The 21,081-nt window shown below is 36.8% G+C and overlaps 1 protein-coding gene across 1 annotated transcript in view; it reads left to right on the top strand.

Moving 5' to 3' along the window:
* The window catches only part of USP47 (ubiquitin specific peptidase 47), a 73,602-nt gene extending 56,819 nt beyond the window's left edge, over nt 1-16,783 (top strand). The window contains exons 19-28 of the mRNA XM_015563711.1: nt 2,571-2,690; nt 4,447-5,221; nt 6,782-6,957; nt 7,293-7,373; nt 8,696-8,811; nt 9,167-9,285; nt 11,558-11,688; nt 13,669-13,716; nt 13,802-13,932; nt 14,705-16,783. Coding sequence (XP_015419197.1) covers nt 2,571-2,690; nt 4,447-5,221; nt 6,782-6,957; nt 7,293-7,373; nt 8,696-8,811; nt 9,167-9,285; nt 11,558-11,688; nt 13,669-13,716; nt 13,802-13,932; nt 14,705-14,879 — 1,872 coding nt within the window. The 3' untranslated portion in view covers nt 14,880-16,783. The remainder of the gene's footprint in view (nt 1-2,570; nt 2,691-4,446; nt 5,222-6,781; nt 6,958-7,292; nt 7,374-8,695; nt 8,812-9,166; nt 9,286-11,557; nt 11,689-13,668; nt 13,717-13,801; nt 13,933-14,704) is intronic.
* Nucleotides 16,784-21,081: the final 4,298 nt, after the last annotated feature.

Genomic DNA, 21,081 nt, shown 5'->3' with positions numbered 1-21,081 from the left:
TGTACTTGTTGGTTATAATTTTTATCTTTACCTTTTTCTTCTTCCTCTTCTTAAAGAATACCTTTCAGCATTTCATATAATACTGGTTTGGTGGAGAGAAAGGAGAGAGAGATAGAAATATCAATGATGAGAGAGAATCACTGATTGGCTGCCTCCTGCACGTCCCCTACTGGGGATCAAGCCCGCAACTTGGGCATGTGCCCTTGACTGGAATCGAACCTGAGACTCTTTAGTCTGAAGGTGGATGCTCTATCCACTGAGCAAAACCAGCTAGGTCTTATGGAGGGTTTTTAAATAGTAAACATAAAGTTAGGGATCTATCTGATGTAGGCAATAGAAAGTAGGTTTTTTGGTTTCTTTTTCTAAGTATAACATTGATGTGATGAGCTTTACTATAGAATGTTAAGTCTGCCCACATTAGACTAGTATTCCAAATATATTGAGAGAGGTGTCAGGAATGTAGATGAGGCAGTTGTTGAAATAATTCAGGTGATGGCATCTGACTAGAAATTCAAAAAGGTATAGATTTTAATAATAATATAAATAGAAGTAGGATTTGTGATTGGTAAATGTTGGACTAAGGCGGGAGCACAGATGACCTGAGGAGTTTTAAACTTGGGTAATCACAAAGGTAGTATTACATTAATAGAAATAAAAGAATAAGGTCGGGGAAGGTGATGGAGTAAATATTGGCCACATTAGATGAGTTAATGATAAAGAACATAAGCTCATTCAGAATTTCTGAGTTTAAAAACATGATGATGAAAACGTTCATATTTCCTTGGACAAAAAAAAAAACCTACTAGTTCATTGCAGAGAAATACTTATTATCCTTTTAAGTCTCCTGTACTCTATCGACCACTGAGCACACAAACACAGGCAAAATTTTGCAGTGTTTCTAAACCCCAAGTTAAGATCCCTTGGTATAGTGGAAATTGTATAGCAGTCACAAGTGAAGTTGAGTTCAGTTTTCAGTCATTCATCTTATATTAACCTTGTCTTTTATTTCACCTGGGGTTTCTTTTAACAGGTTGTTGTAAATGTTAATTAAACAAGTGCTTTGTGAAAAAACATTGTAAAGTTATATATAAAAGCTGTATTTTAAATATTATGTTAAAAAACAATGACTTCTAACATTTTGTTAGAGTAACAAAGAAAACCAATCATATTGTAAAGCCATATTTAATTATTAAATTGCTCATAAAAGACTACATTACTGTAATTGCTCTGTATTACAGTTTAAAGTATAAGCACTGAAGTAGAATACAAAAGAAACTGACAACATTCCCTTTCCTTAAGAAGCTAATAATTTGCTGGGGAAAAATATGTTTATAGAGGATAAAGCAGTCACAAAACATTCTGCCAAGAAATACAGTGTTTAAACTAGACTGCTTAAGAATTGTTATCATTTGTTGTATTAAAAACCAGGTATATTTTTTAAAATGTAAATTATCTTGATCTGTTCATTTTATGTGAAATTCATAAAATAACATAAAAAATTAAGGATATGGAATTCTAAAATAACTTTAAATTTTACCTAATTTATTAAATCTCATTTTACACAGAAAAAAAATTTAGTAAAACTATTAACTGTTCACAGAATAGAAAAGAACCCATCAAAAGTCAAGAAGTCAAACAAGCCATAGCTGGTTTGGCTCAGTGGATAGTGCTTTGGCCTGCGGACTGAAGGGTCCTTGGTTCCATTCCAGTCAAGGGCACATGCCTGGGTTGCAGGCTCCATCCCCAGGAGGGGGTGTGCAGGAGGCAGCCAATCAATGATTCTCTCTCTTCATTGATGTTTCTATCTCTCTCCCTCTCCCTTCCTTGCTGGGAACGTGAGAATATATTTTAGAGAGAGAGAGAGAGAGAGAGAGAGAGGAGTATATGTTTGTAAATAAGAAAATATGTATATGTGCTCCCCTTTGAAGTGTATTATCTCCACCTTGCCTTAGGACAAATTGTGTTAATAAAAGCAAGGGTCCTAAACAAGGAGGTAGTCTTCAGTTCCTTTAGCTAAAGGTCCTCTGACCCCCAATGCCTTTCAAAATTATATTTCGGACTCTTTATTAGTCTCTGGATTCCTATGTCATCTATGCACAGCACCTTTTCCAGATTTCTGAACCCTTCTTGATGCTGGGATAAGAACCCTGGCACTTCCTGTCTGAAATCAATAAAAATATATTTTTTTAAAAAAAGTTGAACAAAAAAGGTGTTGAAGTTACATCAGCTCTCAAAGAGTCAGTTATTTTATTTCTTGGGAATCAATTTTCTTTATTTACTTTGTGAGTTTGAGAGGAATAGAATTTTTAGTGAAAAATCATTAACCTTTAAAATAGTTTCAGAGCATGCATTTATAAGGTATTCTTTGTTCTCCTAATTTATAGACTAAGTAATGGATAAGACTAGTAATTTTCCATAAATTCTTTTAAAAGATGTTAAATATCTACTAAGATTATTTTTCTCTTAATTTTCTTTCTGCTGTTTTTAAGAACTCAGCATTGTCTTGTTTTCTCATATTTCTAAGTTAAGCAGAAAGAGTATTTTTTTTAATTAAATTACTTTCATTATAGGCTATCCATTTACCTGCTGAAACAATGAGAATAGTGCTGGAACGCTGCTACAATGATTTGCGTCTTCTCACTGTGCCTAGTAAAACCCTGAAGGCCGAAGGGTTTTTTAGAAGTAACAAGGTATCTCTTACTTTTTCATTATTATTTTTTATGCTGGTAATAGCAAATGAAATTAAGTTTTAATATTATAAGCTCAACCTCTAGTGATATCCTTTGTAGTCAGATTTGACTTCTTTCTGTCCTTTGAATTAGTCTTGCTGATTCTCCTTTTTGCCTTGATCATGAGCTTCGCCCACCTGGAATGTTCTTTCTCTTCTCCCTACATTTTTTCAAGCCCCCGATTAGTTCTGCCTCTTTGATGAAGCCTTCATGACTATTTTTGTCCACAATGATTATGTCCTCTGAATTTTATTCATTCTTGAGCTTCTCCCATAAAGTAGTACATACTTCATTGTGAAAGTCAGAGGCACACCTAGTATAAAGAAAATTATCATATTGGCTTCACTCTTTGCTTACTCATATATCTCTGTTAAAAATGAGAAAGTTCATATTGATGCTTTTGTTTTATCTCTTGGTGTCACTATGCATTTCATTATTTATCATTTTTCCTATGTATTTGTTTCTAACGCCATTGGTTTTCTCTGGAAAAATTGTATTCAAGTTTCCTTGTTTGTCATTTTTATTTATCACCTTTTTCAGGCTCATTTTTCTTGATTTTTTATCTCATTTAACCATTTTTAGTATTATTGATTAACCCAATTGTAATTTTTATTTACCTGTATTTTCTTTTAATACTTTTGTGTGGTGTATTTGTGCGTAACGTTAAAAGTTCTAATCCACCTTAATATTGGTTTAGGGTAAGGAGTGGGAGAGATCTATTTTTCTTTTCTTTAAATGGTTAACTGATGTGTAACATTTATTGAATAATAGTTATATTTTTATGCAAAACTCAAAACACTATTCATAATTGCCAATTTATATATGTGCATTTTGTTTTCTAAGCTTTACTATGGAAAATTTCAAGCATACATAAAAGTAGAGAGAATAGTGTAATGAACCCTAGATACTCATCACCTAGCTTCTATAATTATCAATTTTCATTTCATCTATATTCAACTACCTACTTCTTCCAGATTATTTAAAAAATATCCCTAGCATCATATCATTTCATCTAAATAATCCAAACATATATCTTTAAAAGATGAGAACTCTTTTTAAAAACATAACTAAAATTACATTATTACACCTAAAAAATTAACAGAAATATCTTCTTATCAACCAATATATATCTAGTAAGTATTCAAATTTCCCTGATTATCTTATAGCAATTTTTTTTCAATAGGATTTGTCTGTTCAAATCAGGATTCAAAGTCCATAATATCTCTCTCAAGTCTATTTTAATCTAAAGATTCCCCTGTATATTTTTTTATTGTTTCCTTGCAATTAATTTGCTATAGAATCAAATCATTTGTCGATTAGATTTTTTTTCTATAATCTGGATTTTGGCCTTGCATTCCCAAGATATCTTTATACATGTTCCTCTATCTATATTCATGCTAAGCTTTGATTTCCTAAAGAGCAAGATATGGATACAGAAATTTCCTGAAAATGGACAACCCAATAAGATACCTGCATGTGTGTGTCCATCTCTTAGCACAGTTTTATAGCTAATTGTAAATACATATGAACAATATTTATTTTGTATAATCCCCAAAACCATGCATATGTCTTTTAGAAGCATTATCATCCCAAAATGTATCACTTATTATGTATGCACTGTCTGGTATTGACATGATATGATGAATGAGAATGTCATTAAAATTAATGATGCATTATAACTAATGATGCAGTATAACTCTTTTGACTTACTATTTAGGTGTTTGTTGAAAGTTCTGAAACTTTGGATTACCAGATGGCCTTTACCGATTCTCATTTGTGGAAACTCCTGGATCGACATGCAAATACAATCAGATTATTTGTTTTGCTACCTGAGCAATCCCCAGGATCTTATTCCAAAAGGACAGCATACCAGAAAGCGGGGGGTGATTCTGGTAACGTGGATGATGATTGTGAAAGAGTCAAAGGACCTGTGGGGAACCTAAAGTCTGTGGAAGCTATTCTAGAAGAAAGCACTGAGAAACTCAAAAGCTTGTCACTGCAGCAGCAGCAAGATGGAGATAATGGGGACAGCAGCAAAAGTACTGAGACGAGTGACTTTGAAAACATTGAATCACCTCTTAATGAGAGAGACTCTACATCGGTGGATAATAGAGAACTCGAACAGCATCTTCAGACGTCTGATCCTGAAAATTTTCAGTCTGAAGAACGATCAGACTCGGATGTGAATAATGACCGGAGTACAAGTTCAGTGGACAGTGATATTCTTAGCTCTAGTCATAGCAGTGACACTTTGTGCAATGCAGATAATGCTCAAATCCCTTTGGCTAATGGACTTGACACTCATAGCATCACGAGTAGTAGAAGAACTAAAGCAAATGAAGGAAAAAAAGAGACATGGGATACAGCAGAAGAAGACTCTGGAACTGATAGTGAATATGATGAAAGTGGCAAGAGTAGGGGAGAAATACAGTACATGTATTTCAAAGCGGAACCGTATGCTACAGATGAAGGTTCTGGGGAAGGACATAAATGTATGTACTTAAAAAGGAAAAAGATCCTTTAAACAGTATCAATTTATACTCAGTGTATTTAAACTTTTAGTTTAAAAAATCAGCTAAGAGTTAGGTACTTTGTTCTAAGATCACCTGTAACTTCCTGGATTATAAGACTATTCCTATCACCTTAGTTTTCACTTTCGATGCAGTTATAGTGAACAGGGAACAGCATTCTTAGACCTGTGAAACACATTAGACCTTTGACAGTAATGATGTCAGAACTCTGGTTAAGATGTTATTTTTTAAAAAGAGTATTTTAAAAGGGAAATAATTATGATAAAACTACTAAATAAAGCATTATGAAATAGTTTACAAAGTAAATAATATACAAAAAAATTTAAAAGGACACTTTAGAAAATGCTTTACTCAAATGTACTCAAGCCAAGAAAAATTTTTGTTTCTCTTCCCTTTCCTCCATCCCCCAATGCAAACAACTCCCTTCCAACACCCTAAAAAGTACATAACTAATTGAAAAAGTCAAAGAAAGGAAAGGTGCTTTTGTTTTTTTAACTAAGTAGGTCCAAATAACACTGAAACATGACATTTACACATACAACTTGCAGAAACCGAAGTGAGAAAATGTGAATTGGTGGGCCTAAATGGAGACAGAGACACTCTATTATAATAATGCTTTAAATTTCTATGGAGTTTTTTTTCTCTCGTAAGGCTCATTGACTTACATTATCTCATTTAGTTCTCATTAGCTGCATAAAATTGATGTAGATGCTTTTCACTGATGAGGAAACTGGCTCAAATAGGTTAAATAGTTTGCCTGAAGTCACAGAGCTAGTAGGTCACACTACTGGGATCAAACTCGGGTTTTCTGATTGTAAGCCTGGTGTGTCTTCTACCACCTCATAACTACTACCACTGCTCCTTACTTTCCTCACGTCATAGTAAAAAAAATTAGCCAGTAACTACTGTGCTTTTTTTTTTTTACCATTTTCAACCCTGCAAGAGCATTGGAGAAATTAAAACTAGTTTCTCTTTAGGCAAAGGTTAGAAATTGTGGGGAAGCACGGGAGAGGCAGTTACTATGTATCTGGCACTGTGCTCAAAGCATGATAACGATACTACCTCATTGAATTCACTGTAAAGCTATGAGGTAGGTACTATTATCATCTATTATTATCTTTATTTTTCAAATGAAGAAAAGGTGGTACGGAGGCTGACAGCTTGCTCCATATCAAGGCAGCAGAAGAGAGAGGGTTGGAATCCAGCCAGAGCCCACACTTTACTATGTACAACTAGAAATATGTCTATTTGGAAAGAATTCCTGGACATGTGTGTTTAATTCAACAGCTGAAATAAGCACTTAAATATATCAGAACATTTAAAGCTGTCAGATTAACCTATCATATACTCAGTGTCCATGTATTTTATCCATCTAATGTTTTATATTAGCTAAAAGTCAAATAATTGAAAAGGGTGCTTTTTCCTGCTTACAGTACAATAAAAAGTATACGATCTGTTCTATTTGTAACCTGAGAGGTTACTTTTACAGTTTTGTTTATGTTTTGTTTTTTGTGTGCTTAGGGTTGATGGTGCATGTTGATAAAAGAATTACCCTGGCTGCTTTCAAACAACATTTAGAGCCCTTTGTTGGAGTTTTGTCCTCTCACTTCAAGGTCTTTCGAGTATATGCCAGCAATCAAGAGTTTGAGAGCGTTCGACTGAATGAGACACTTTCATCATTTTCAGAGGACAATAAGGTTGATTAAAATAATTTTCAATAATAAGAGTATTGTAAATGATAGAAAAGAGAACATCTTGTACTACATCCAAGTAAGGTGAACTAGACACCCTAAATGGATAATTTGATGTTTAGTGGTTATTTGTAGTTGGGTGCTTTTTCATTCACCCTTTAAATGTGAAATATTAACTGTGTCAGTTACTGTTCTAGGTGCTGGGGAATCAGACGTAAAAGATATATCTGTTCTCAGAGCCCATTATCTAGAGAATTTGGGAAAACAAGCTAAAGAGTGGGTGAGAATGGATTGTTTGTTCTGCTGAGAAAATACATCTAAAACATGTTTTTAATTTATAGATTACAATTAGACTGGGGAGAGCACTTAAAAAAGGAGAATACAGAGTTAAAGTGTACCAGCTCCTGGTCAATGAACAAGAGGTAAGTAATACACTTAAGAGCAAGATAGGTCACTTTTATTAGTTATTAAAAACATACAATGCAGAAATTTTATTACTAGTCATTTCTTTTTATCTCTTTAAAGCAGAAGCGGGCAGACTTTTTCTAGGATGTGTTTTAGTTGTGCAGGCCATACTGCCTCTGTCGTAGCTACTCAGTTCTGCCATTGTAGCACGAAAGCAGACATAGACTATATGTAAAACCAATGCAAGTGGCTCTGTCCCACTAAAAATTTTTTTTATAAAAGCAGGCAGAGGATGAATGTTGCTGTCAGGTCATTTTTTGTTGTGCCTCTGCTCTAAAGTGTTGCTACGAACGTTGGAGTGAGGCAAAAATTTCCTGCTTTTCAAAGTGTATTTTGTTTTTTGGGAATGCTTGTATAATGCTACCGGTGGATAGCACTTTACCTGTAGATTTTATAGGTTCTTTTTGTGTTCAGAGCATCATTTTATATTTAACAAGCATTTATCTAGTGTTTATTATGCACTCTAAGGGCTTACAAGTATTAACAAGTATTAAATCTTTTAAGTCTATAACTACTATATGTTATTCCCGTTTTATAGATGAAGAAACTGAGGCAGAGAAGTTGAGTAACTTGCACAAAGTCATACAACTTGCAGATGGTGGATTAAGGTTCTAACCAGGCCATGTTTTTAGGGAGTAATCAATAAAATATTTTAGTTCCTATAATACATAACCAGAAAAATAAGGCAAAGATCCTATTTTCATGATGTTTATATCTTATTGGGGACCTAGACAACTGTGAAAAATATATAAGAGGATAAATTTTTCATGAAATAACTTTATTCATTCAACAAACATTTTATTGGGCACCAACCATATCTCTTACATGTGATCCATTACAATCATTTTAACTTATATGTTTCTTCCAAGTTCGGGTCTTGTGGATATTATGTCTCTTTTGAGACAATTAATGAATGTTACTTGGAGAATTAGTATGTATTTCTCTTATTTTAGTGTATAAAGTGATTCTTTTTATATTCAAAATTATCACTTTAATACAAAAAGGGAAATATGAAAATGTTATCTTAATCTTTACAGTGACTTAGTGAGGAAGATACTGTCCCCAGTTTTATAGATGAGAACTCTGAGACACAGAAATATTAAGTAAATTTACTCAAGATAACTAAGCTAATAACTAGTGGAGCCAAGATTTGAACCTAGGAAGATATCTTAGACACCTAAACTGAGGTCCATAATTGTCACAGTATAAAGTGCAAATAAAATGTCGTGTTAATCTTATTTTAATGTATAGCTCAAGCTCTAATTATTTATGTTTCTAGCCATGCAAGTTTCTGCTAGATGCTGTGTTTGCTAAAGGAATGACTGTACGGCAATCAAAAGAGGAATTAATTCCTCAACTCAGGGAGCAATGTGGTTTAGAGCTCAGTATTGACAGGTAAAGTAAAAACACAGTGTCATTAGTGACTTGAAGAAAGAATGTGTTTCAGATTATATGGATTGGTGTGATTTTCTAAAATTAGAATTAAAAATTCCTATAGTATTCAGAATTTTAGCACTGCAAATTAGTTTAATAGAACTAAGCAAAAGTGCTAGAGTTGTATTTAAATTTCCTCTGTAGAATACTACTAAATCTGAAGTATTGGGAGCATTTTATTTTATTTTCCCCAAATTTTAATAAATAACCATTTGACTTAAGCATAATTAATTTTCCTTGATGTCAGATTTATGTCATTTTTTAAAATTAAGAATTTCAAATTATAGTACTTTAAAATGTCTTATCACATTTGTAGATTTCGTCTAAGGAAAAAAACATGGAAGAATCCTGGCACTGTCTTTTTGGATTACCATATATATGAAGAAGATATTAATATTTCCAGCAACTGGGAGGTTTTCCTTGAAGTTCTTGATGGTATTACCAATATTTTTGTGGGGGGGGAAATCACTTGGAAATGCTCTATAATTAATAAAAGGCTATAGATAGTTTTTTTAATCAAATAATGAGTTTCTTCTATCTTTTCTCTAGCTCCCATTCGCCTTTAAGTGTTCCCTTTGTGCTCTGATTTTTTAAAATATTCCTTCTTACAGGGAAGTTGCAATTTGGAGATTGTATTTTTGGTACTTTTTATAGAAAAATTTTAAAATATTTTCTTAGTCATGTTTGTTATTTAGTTTCTTTTTTCATTATGGCTTATTTTGTTTTGATAATTCATCAGAGATTTAGAGAAAAATGACCTGTTTCCTAGGCTTTCTTAATAAAGTACCACAAAGGGGTGGTTTAAACAACAGAAATGTACTGCCACCCAGTTTTGGAGGTTGGAAGTCCGAGATCAAGGTGTCAGTAGCGTTGGTTCCTTCTGAGGGCGAATTTGTTCCATGCTCCTTTCCTAGCATACGGCGATTTGCTGGCAGTCTTTGGTGCTCCTTGCCTTGTAGATGTATCATCCTAATCTCTGCCTTCATATTCACATGATGTTCTCCCTGTGGGCTTATTTATTTCTACCAAAATTTCCCTATAGTATAAAGACACTAGTCATTTTAAGGCTTACAGTAATGATCTGATTTTAACTTTATTACCTCTGTAAAGACCTTATTTCCAAATAAGGTCACATTCTGAGATACTGGGGTATTAAGACTTCAGTAAGGCTGAAACCGGTTTGGCTCAGTGGATAGAGCGTCGGCTTGCGGACTGAAAGGTCCCAGGTTCGATTCCGGTCAAGGGCATGTACCTTGGTTGTGGGCACATCCCCAGTAGGGAGTGTGCAGGAGGCAGCTGATCGATGTTTCTAACTCTCTATCTCTCTCCCTTCCTCTCTGTAAAAAATCAATAAAATATATTTAAAAAAAAAAAGACTTCAGTAAGTATTTGGGAGGGGGGCCAATTCAACCCATAACAGTTACCTAGAGGAGGTACTTATGTTTGTCATACCTCCTGGTGTTGTCAACATTGGTATATTTAAAGTATTTTTCAGAGGAAGTAGTGGGAGGAAAATTGGCTTTTAGGAGATTATATCAAGAGAAGCAACAGGTTTTCCATATATATTCTTTTGTGACTTTGCTGTCACTTAGAAAGATTTTAATTTTCTTTGTTTTTCCATAGAAATTAAAATATAAGTTCTGAATGTTTCTATATATGATTGTGATAGTTTTCAGAAGGTTCAGTAATACTAACACTTCACCTATTTCAGGCCTAATTTGGTTTAAATTTTAATGGTTGAAATTTTTATTAAATGACAAGTTATGGGGAGATCAGGAAAAATCAGGATACTGTATGCTGTTGCGTGTAAGGAAGTGTTTCAGGATGTTATTTCTTCTCTGAGTGTCGGGGCCTGAGAGAATAATTACCATGTCTGGGTAGGCCAGGAAGAGATCATAAAGAATGCAAAAGTCACCCTTCCTAGGAAGGATTGATTATGTATTAGCAAAGATGGGTTAGCCAGAAAATGTTACTGAACCCACCTGCCTGCATCAGTATCATTCCAATATATATTTTAGCATCAAATAGTTGGGTAAGAAGTAAGTCGTAGAATTAAATCTAAGAAGCATTTATTGACCTGTAATTTTCCAGGCATTGCTAATCCTTGGTGCTACAAAAATGAATAAGCAACTAGTTGACCTTCCAGATGTACATAGTCTGTGGGTGAACCAGAACTTGAAACCTATAATTCCAAAATGATAGGTACTAAGGACCAAATCAATACAATTTGTTCTTATATGTACCAGAGAGAAAGGTAACAATTGAGCTGGGTTTTGAGAAAACAGTAAATTTTGGGGGTATAAATTTAAAGAGAAGAAGTAATGACAGCTTGAGTAAATAAAGGAGGTAGAGTGAAGACGATGTGATTACGATTTTAGATTGTAGATAGTAGCCAATAGAGAAGCAAAGATCGGAGAACCAGGGAAGAGAGTAATTGGTAGAGCAGTGCTTAGCAGGAGTCAGGAGAGAATGGGATTAGGAATACTGGTGGAAGCAGAGCTTGCAGAAGAGTTAGGAGTTATCTTCTGAGACTGGAAGGGAGAGTAAATATTTCATTCTCAAACACTCCTGGGGAATTGGTTTCTTATATGCCCACTTTGTAAGAGTAACACTTGAAGTAAATCCTTTTGTTTAGTCAGGGATAGGAAAAGTCAAATTAGAAACTCTAGAGAAAATACTGTGCTAGCCTAATCTTGTATGTTCATAGGGGTGGAGAAGATGAAATCCATGTCACAGCTTGCAGTTTTGTCAAGACGGTGGAGGCCCTCTGAGATGAAGTTGGATCCCTTCCAGGAGGTTGTGTTGGAAAGCAGTAGTGTTGATGAGTTGCGAGAGAAGGTAAGTTCATTTTTAACAAAATGAGCTAGTATACATTTTGTATTTTTCTCTATATTGCCTAAGAGGTATCCTAGAAGTGAGTGCCAGATACTGACACAGCAACCTTTCTTTCTTTGTCTCTGTCACATTTTATGACACCTTGAATCACACATTCTAGTTGTTTCTTAAGGCTCCTGATGCCTTGAAAAGTAGCATTGGCTTCTGGCCATTCAGAAATGGACACTCACTTTCTGTTATTTCGATCAACTTTCTCCTAAGTCAGTGGTTCTCAACCTTCTGGCCCTTTAAATACAGTTGCTCATGTTGTGACCCAACCATAAAATTATTTTCGTTGCTACTTCATAACTGTAATGTTGCTACCGTTATGAATCATAATGTAAATATCTGATATGCAGGATGGTCTTAGGCGACCCCTGTGAAAGGGTCATTCGGCCACCAAAGGGGTCGCGACCCACAGGTTAAGAACCACTGTCCTAAGTAGTTAGGATTAGTTAGAAGTTACCAGAGTAAATTGCTGTATGCATTAAAAAAAAAAAAAAAAAGAAAAGAAAAAGAAGAGGGAGGTAAAATTTGGTAGAGAATCTAGATGAAAGTCTCTTTTGAATGTATTTTATTTATTTTTTTATATATATTTTTATTGATTTCAGAGAGGTAGAGAGAGATAGAAACATCAATGATGAAAGAGAATCATTGATTGGCTGCCTCCTGCACACCCCATACTGGGGATCAAGCCTGCAATCCAGGCATCTGCCCTGACTGGGAATTGAACTGTGACCTTCTAGTTCACAGGTTGATGCTCAACCAGATTCATGCCAGCCAGGCTGAATTTTTTATTTTAAAGATGAGAGTTCTAAGGATCTCTGGGAAAAGAGTGAATTATATAGAAGCAATACTAGGACAACTGGCATTTGGGGAAAAAAATTATTTTGATACTTTACACTAAACACAAAAATCATAAATGTATTAAATTTATATTAAAAAGTTAATAAAGTGATAAATATACCAGATGAAAATATTTTTATAATCCTAGAGAGGGAAAGATATTTGTAAGCATAATACAAAAAGCTACAAAAAAAAAGAAAAGATATATAAAAGTTAAATCTTCCGCACAGCCAAAAAAAATTTTTAAACAACTGATAAAGTTAAAAAATAAGAAAGGAAAAAAATATTTGAAACATAATATATGAAACAATATGTCCATAATTTATAAGGAGCTCACTACATTAATAAGAAAAAGATGAAAAATCTAATTTTAAAATGGCAAAGTACATGAATAGGCAATTTGTTGAAGAAATACAGGTTAAAACAACAGCATTTTCACTTCTTATAACTGATGAAAATTTAGAAAGTCAGTGAATACTTAAAGTCATCAAGGTAACAGGAAATATTGTACACCTTTGCTAAGTGGTTAAATTGACATAATTCTTTTCATGGTTCAGTTGGGCATGATCAACATTCCACATGTGCAGTTCCACATCTAAGAACTCAGTTCAAAAATATTTGTAGAAATAGGTCAGGATATTCATGGAAGTGTATAGTATAGCAGTGTAACTGGGAAAAATTTAAAATAGGCTCAATGACCACGTCAGTTGGAAATAAAATAGTTCAACTGTTGACGAGAATGTGATTACTGCATATCCTATTCTTATAATAGAATAATTGTTCTTATAAAATAAATGTATTATATAGGTATGTTTTATAAATAAAGTTTTACATATTAGAATTTTTTTTATATAGTTTATATATGCTAAGGAAAAGGCCTAGAAGGAATATACTAAATTTATATTTCTAGGACATGGCATTTGCAGAGCAGATAGACAAAATAATTTCACTTTCTCCTTTTTGTCTAATTTTTTTATATCAAATGTATATTACTTTTTTTGAAAAAAATCCAGCTATTTCTATGTTGGATGAAAGGAAAATAACTTTTTAAAGTAAATTTATATTTTAAATGAACTCATATGATGTTTTCTTTTATAGCTTTGTGAAATCAGTGGAATTCCTTTGGAAGATATTGAATTTGCCAAGGTAAAGCCCTGCGAATGTTTGCATTGGGTGACAAGTTGGCATTAAACGTAGTTAATGGCCTGGTTTGTTCCTTCATTCTCCTTAGGGTAGAGGAACCTTTCCCTGCGATATTTCTGTCCTTGATATTCATCAGGATTTGGATTGGAATCCTAAAGTTTCTACCCTGAATGTCTGGCCTCTTTATATCTGCGATGATGGTGCAGTCATATTTTATAGGTAACATGCACAATGTTTTTGTTATTTCTAGTGATATAACATTTTTGTTTCGCATAAATGTCATTTATAGAAATATGAGAGAGCCACACATTTCATTTTTGAAATTTTTCTAGTTGCCATATTTTAAAAAATAAAAAGAAACAGATGAAATTAATTTTAATAAAATATTTTAACCCTGTATGTCCAAAATATTATGATTACAACATGTAATCAATATAAAAAAGTCATTTGTGAGATATTTTATGCTGTTTTCTTGTAGTAAGTCTTAGAAATACTGTGTATATGCAATACTTCCAGCACATTTTAATTTTGATCAGGCATATCTACAAGCAATCAATAGGTACATGTGGTTATTGGCTGACATGTTGGACAACACAGATGTAGAGGACAAAGGAATCATTGGAGCTTGGCATATACAGGTTCAAATTTAGCTTTGTTATTTATCTAACTCCTCATCTGTAAAGTGGTGACAGATTTTATGAGAATTACAACTATTATTACATTTTTGAAAACTGGCACAGTGCTTGTTATTAAATAGATGTTCAGAAATGATAGTTTTTATACTAATAACATGGAAATTGTGCCCGTTTTAGAAGTGAGTGCTATACTAATAAACACATTAGAAATCTACAACATCTTAGTATATGAGGTTAATTTCATTGGTGACAGCAGATTTCACTTTCTCACTGAGGAGCATTATAGTATTCAAGCATAAATTAATAGAGGCAGGTGGCTATACTGGCCTAATGTGTCATTAATATTTTAAATGTAGGGATAAAACAGAAGAATTAATGGAGTTGACAGATGAGCAAAGAAATGAACTGATGAAAAAAGAAAGCAGTCGACTCCAGAAGACGGGACATCGAGTAACATACTCACCTCGGAAAGAGAAAGCACTAAAAATATATCTGGATGGAGCACCAAATAAAGATCTGACTCAAGACTGACTCTGCTAGTGTAGCATTTTCCCTGGGGGATTTGGTTTTAATTAGATGGTTCACTGCTACTGTGTAGTGCCGTTATGGGACATGGTTAGGGGTAACCCCATGACACCAGCACTGATTGGACTGCCCTTCACCAATCAGAAGCTCAGTGCCCAATGGGCCACTGTTTTGACTTGGAATCATGTTGTGCACTATAGTCAAATGTACTGTAAAGTGAAAAGGGATGTGCAAAAAAATAAAAACAAAAACAAAACCTGCTACTAGAAAAGGGGAAAGGGGAATGAGTAAATGTCTTTTTGCGGACAAATGTGCACATAGCCGCTAGTAAAACTAGCCTCAAACAGGATGCTCATAGCTTAATAATAAAAGCTGTGCAAAGGCCATGAATGAATGGATTTTCTGTTTATTTCACTGATACACACATTACCTCATTGACAATTCGTAAGTAAATTCAACGTGTGTTGACTCTTGGAAAGCAGCAAAAATAGGAGCTGAAGAAGGAAATTCTTAGAACCAGCCGTAACCCAGTAAAGAATTGTGAAGTTGTGTTTTCTTGTTTCATTTTTTGCGAAGTATAAAGAACATTATTCTGGAACACCAAAACATTTCCCTTAGACTGCTCCCAGCAGATGGCAGCTCAAATTGCTGAATATTGTAATTATAACTGTACTTAAGTTATGGATGTAGACAGTACATTTCACTCGTTCATTCAGCATGTAAATATAATTGATACTATTGAGTTATCCTAATTGCAGTTCACCTATTTCCCGTGGTTGTTCTTTTCACATGTCATTCATGATGTACATTTGTGTACATTGAGAAGTACAGCAGTCTGTAAATGTACTCCTCGGTGAGGTTCCTCAGTGCTGGGTCCCATACGGTTGTATTTGCCCTTGTTAATGAGGTTTTTCTGTTCAGTGGCTTCAGTTTTCTTTCTTTTTGTACATTACTTTTGAAAATATACTTCAAGTTTGAATCTTCCAGAACCCTTGTAAATCCCACTTTAATTTTTGGAGTTGATTTGTAGTTACACGTAGTTTGACTTTGGGGAAATGTCTTAACATCGTGTTGAATAAACTTGCTAGTAAGTCAGGTCATAGCACAGGCTGATGCAGTCAACATGATTTCATTGCAGAGTTGATTAGAGTCGGCAAGTTTTTGCTTTGCTAAATACAACTATTCAATGAACACAATTATACGTACATTTTGAAAATGCCATCTAATTTATAAAAATCAATAAAAAGGTTTTGGTAAAACTTTTTCATGCCAGATGCTGTTTACAACAATGAACATGCCAATAAAACATTTGTTCATTCTGTTGTGTTATTTTAGTCATTCAACTTTTATGGATGAAGAATCTGGGTTAAGAATAGATTTTCTTTAAATACAACATTTTGTAATGTGTACTGAATAATTATCTCATTTCTATGATAAGGTATGTTTACAGTAAAGTTCCCATAAGAGATGAAAAGATGTTAATATTTAACTTTGGAGGATCCTGTCAATATCTGCAGTTTGAATATAATGACTTAATATAATATAGCTTAAAAGTCTCTTGGCATCCACAAGGATAAAAATCTTTTCTAAGGTATTTTTCTGGCTAATTTTTATTCCGTATAAACTATATAGCATTCTGATCACTTTGAAGTAGTGTTTCGGGTTTGCATTATTGGAATAACAGTTGTCTCGCAGGAAAACTGGGAATGTGGTGGTGAGTTGTCTCTCAGGATCACGGACTTTCTTTGGTCCATACAGGCCTGCTTACTTTGGACATGGGGTTAATAAATGGGGTTTCTGATTCAGGGACTGACTAGAGCAGAGGAGGCTGATTTGTAAACAAAACTGACTGTGAGCTTGTTTGGTTTCCTTTAGTGTTCCTAAAAAAGTAAATGGTAAAATTCTTCTCATTCTGTGCCTTCTGCCCTGATTTTTTATTTGTGTTTGCTACTTTTAATTGCAGGCATATCACAAATACCAAGAGTAAAGAAAATTTCATTATAGAAAAGAAAGTTTAAACTCTTGTTTTTCAGTGCCCAATAGAGTGAAAACACAATGTTGCACGTAGTAATTTCAGTAAAGGGGGTGGTAAACTTTTCAAAACGAACTTGGGATAGGAACAGTAATTTGTGTAAGGGTATAAGGGAGATAAACGTGTGTCACCCCCTCCCCACCCCCTGATTCAAACGATCAAGTGAGCACCTCGGAGGCCAAGAGCAGAGCATTAACTGTGGACCAACTGCCCACGCTGGGCAGGCCTGGAGCCTGGTTCGCCTGCTTGGTCTCCTGAGGCTGAGACAGGCCACATGCAGTAAACTGACCCTGCTTCCACAGGCCACACTGAGGTTTCAAAGCGCTTTTACTGTGCGGCAGATGGGTTTGTGTCAGCCAGGACGCCCGTGAGAACCAGGCACCGACATTTCTGAGGCAGATGTTGAAGGCGAGGGGTACATTCTGGCCAAAGGAGGAAAAGCTATGGTTTCAGGACCATGCTGTGCTTAGCTGCTCTGTACAGAAGTTCGCTAGTTAAAAGTCCACTTCAGAAACTATGGAAGTGAAAAGACGATGGGATAAAAATGGTGAGTGAAGGAGGATCTACAATAGAATTCTACAATAGAATGTTCGGTGATCTCTTTTGTACTGTAATGGAAAGTACTTTAAAATTCTGAGAGAGCAGGGTGAACCTGTGCCACAGCTAGAAAATGGTCAAGTAGCTATTGGTTACCAGGCTGCGCTGTTAGGAATGGCTTTGCGACACATCTCTAGGCCAAGAGAGAAGGAGAGAGCTACAGGCTTACAGTGTGGCCTGAGTTAAATGAGTGCACCAAATCTGGAAGTGACCTGTGAATGTATGGAATACAATAAAGTCTTTTATTCTGGTTCATTTGGCTACTGAAGTTCTCCCTCTGAATTTTGTTCTGCATCGAGACCCTACCCAGCTTTTTTGTGCTTATGACTTGCAAATTGTAGTCTAGAGTACATGTAATAGAGGCGAATCTGAATTAGCAAGTTTTTGTTTGCTAAATAAAACACCATCTAAACAATTCTGTGTAGTTTTTGAAAAACAAATCAATACTTTAGTCTCTAGCCAACAGAAAGCCATAAATTCTTAAATGCAAAATAGTGTGTGTATAGTCTTCGGGGGCGGGGGGGGGGGGTGTTGTTTAAATCAGGTTTATAAAGGAGTTTGTTGTCCAAATAAAGCTTGTAACTAACTAGACTTAAGAGTACATGAAATCATGTCCCTTCAGTGTCATTCACCTGGGGAAGCAAGGTGCTGTGGTCATGTGGTTAGGTACAGTGTTCATTTTCAAAACTTGGCTTTGAGAAACACTCGAGAATACTGGACACAACCAAGAGTGTATTAAGCAAGTGTGAGCATTTAGAAAAGAATGCAGCAGTCAGTAGGGGCAAGCAAGGAGGGCAGACAACACTGGGGCAGAATGCTCGCTCCCTCCTGTCTGCAAGAGACCCTGGCCTTCCGACTGGTCATGGCTGAGGAGTCACCCCTCCCCAGAGAATTACTAGTGGGCCCCGTGGCCTGGCCTGAGAGGTGGGGACCATACTCGTGCTTTCCCTGCTTCCAGCCTGCTCCTTCCCCTGTTTAGAGGGCTCTTAGTTTCCGCCTCTGATAATGCTTAAGGAACCCGTTTAATTAAGGAGTATCAACTTGAGATACAAATATGCAGTGTAACTGCCAGCCCTGTGTGCTCTGTCGAATGCAGTTTCCCATTGAAGTTGCTGTCATCCAGCTCAGTGCAGTCCTGTAACTTTTAAGTCACTGGGCATTATTGAAACAATCTGATCTTAGTAGTCATTCGATTTAAAGCACCCCCACCACCAAGCACAGCGCCCCTCGGAGCCCCCTGCTTGGAGAGGAAAGGAGGGGGGCCAGTGCTCCTCTCTCCCCACTGCTCCTCCTGCACCAGCTCTGACAGGAGGAGGGTAAAGACATCCCCTCACACTGCAGCCTCCTCTTGGTCATGGTGAGGATCCTGTCTATTCATTCACTGTGAAGAGGTGCCCAGCAGTTCCTACCAGAGAAGGACTCAATTCCAAACAGCACTGGAGTTTATGAAACTTGACTGCCAACCTCCTGCAGGCACGAGGCCTTCCTGTGAAATATGTACTATTTATCCCATGCTGCCCTGGTCCTCACTGAGCCTTTCACCCTTATTCCATCTTCCATCCCTCCTTCTCGGGATGAGTGCTCTTAGAGTCTCGCCTTTTTGCCTCTGTTCCACTCTGCGTAGCTGCTCCAGCATGCCACCTCTCGCCCCTGGTGCTGCTCTGGTCAAGTGGCAAGTCAGCAGGACCTGCAGCTTCTGCACTGCCCTCCCCACCCCCCCGCCGCCCGGCTCTCCCCCAATGTGTCAGTAGCTCCCGTACACATTTCGTGCTTCTCTTGAGTTTAGCTAAAGGAAGAAGTCTAATTCCCCTCCTTCTTGGGAGTTCGAGGGAAATAGCCTGTTTTCGACACACTAACTCCCCCAACAGGGATTTCTTACCCCCTTTCGGGTCTATCCACAGAACAGTTGTGCTGCTGCTGAAATGCACCTCAGCAAGACCTGCACGGAGGGACCTCCACAGCTGTTGGCCTCTGAACTTCGAAACCCAGTCTAGCCATCAAAGGCACCTCAGAATAATCGAGTTACGTTTCTAAAGGCGATAGACCACAGGAACACTTAACGCCCCTTTTCTGATCCCACCCCACACCACAGGGTTCTCTTTTTTAAAAATGTATTTTTATTGATTTCAGAGAGGAAGGGAGAGGGAGAGATAGAAATGATGAGAGAGAATCATTGATCAGCTGCCTCCTGTATGCCCCTCACTGGGGATCAAGCCTGCAACCCGGGCATGTGCCCTGACCGGGAATCAAACCATGACCTGGTTCATAAGTCCATGCTCAACCACTGAGCCACTCAGGCCAGGCCCCTTGCTTCTCTAACTCTCATCCTTCTGCCCTGTATCCCTTTCTCTTAACTGTGTCAAAAACCTAAAGAACCAGGCTCCTGAGGCAGGAAAAGCCAGACAGGAGGGGGAAAGGGAAGGAGAAGGAACTAAACAGGGAGGACCCGTGGCCACCGTTTCTGTCCCATCACACTCCTCCTGCTCATTCTGCGGCTTTGTGGGTGAACAGGCCAGCATTCTCGTCTGCAAGGAAGGTCAGGACAGAGACAGAGCCTGCTCCTCATGCCCAAACACAGCATTTTCCAGTCTTGCTTTTAATAGAGCCGTACACTGGGCTTGGGAACGTGGGTGGGTTGACTTCACAAAGCTGTAAGCTGTTCCACTTTTGGCTTTTGCTCATCATGCCAGTGTCTCCTACATCAGGTAGGAATGCTCTGGGCTTCCAATAAAAGAAAAAAATAACAGCACCTTTATAATAACCTTGGTGGTTCATTCAAAACAGGCTCCAGATGTGGCTGATAGCAAGATTGCTTTCCTCTCCAATGCCATCCAGGACCTGGTCATCCCCCTGTGGTAGACAGAATAATGGCTCGAGTGATGTCATCACGGTTAGGACTTCACCGTGGAAGAGTATTCTGGGCTATCTAGGTGGGCCCAATCTAACTCTGAGTCATTAAAAGTAAAAAACCTTTCTCAGGGGCAGAGAACCAGACGATAACTCACGAAAAGCACTCTACCTATTGTTGTTGACCTTAAAATATATTTTATTGATTTTTTTACAGAGAGGAAGGGAGAAGGAGAGGGATAGAGAGTTAGAAACATCGAAGAGAGAGAAACATCAATTCAGCTGCTTACTGCACACCCCCCACCTGGGATGTGCCCACAACCAAGGTACATGCCCTTGACCGGAATCGAACCTGGGAGCCTTCTGTCTGCAGGCCGACACTCTATCTGTGTTTGGGCTATTGTTGTTGACTTTAAAGAGGAAGGGGGCCATGTGTCAAGGGATGAGAGTGACCTCTATGGACTAAAAGAGGCAAGGAAATGGTTTCTTCCCCCAAGGCTTCCAGTGAAGAATGCGCCCTGCGGGGAGCCGGTCCATCCTTGCATTTGCCGGGAGCCGGTCCATCCTTGCTGTTTCAAGGGACCTGGTATATATGGAATACTGTTCTTAATATGTTTGCTCACCTTCTTGGCGCTGTGTTTTAACCAAGGTCACCTCTCCGAGAAAGGTTGTTTCCCCAGGTAGGGATTTTCCCCTGAAGTTAGGGAGGGAATAAAACCTCTTAACTAAGTG

This window comes from Myotis davidii, unplaced genomic scaffold (assembly GCF_000327345.1).
Source record: "Myotis davidii unplaced genomic scaffold, ASM32734v1 scaffold118, whole genome shotgun sequence".
Lineage (NCBI taxonomy): Eukaryota > Metazoa > Chordata > Mammalia > Chiroptera > Vespertilionidae > Myotis > Myotis davidii.
Note: the sequence above shows the minus strand (reverse complement) of the source record. Positions and strands in the feature narration are given on the sequence as shown.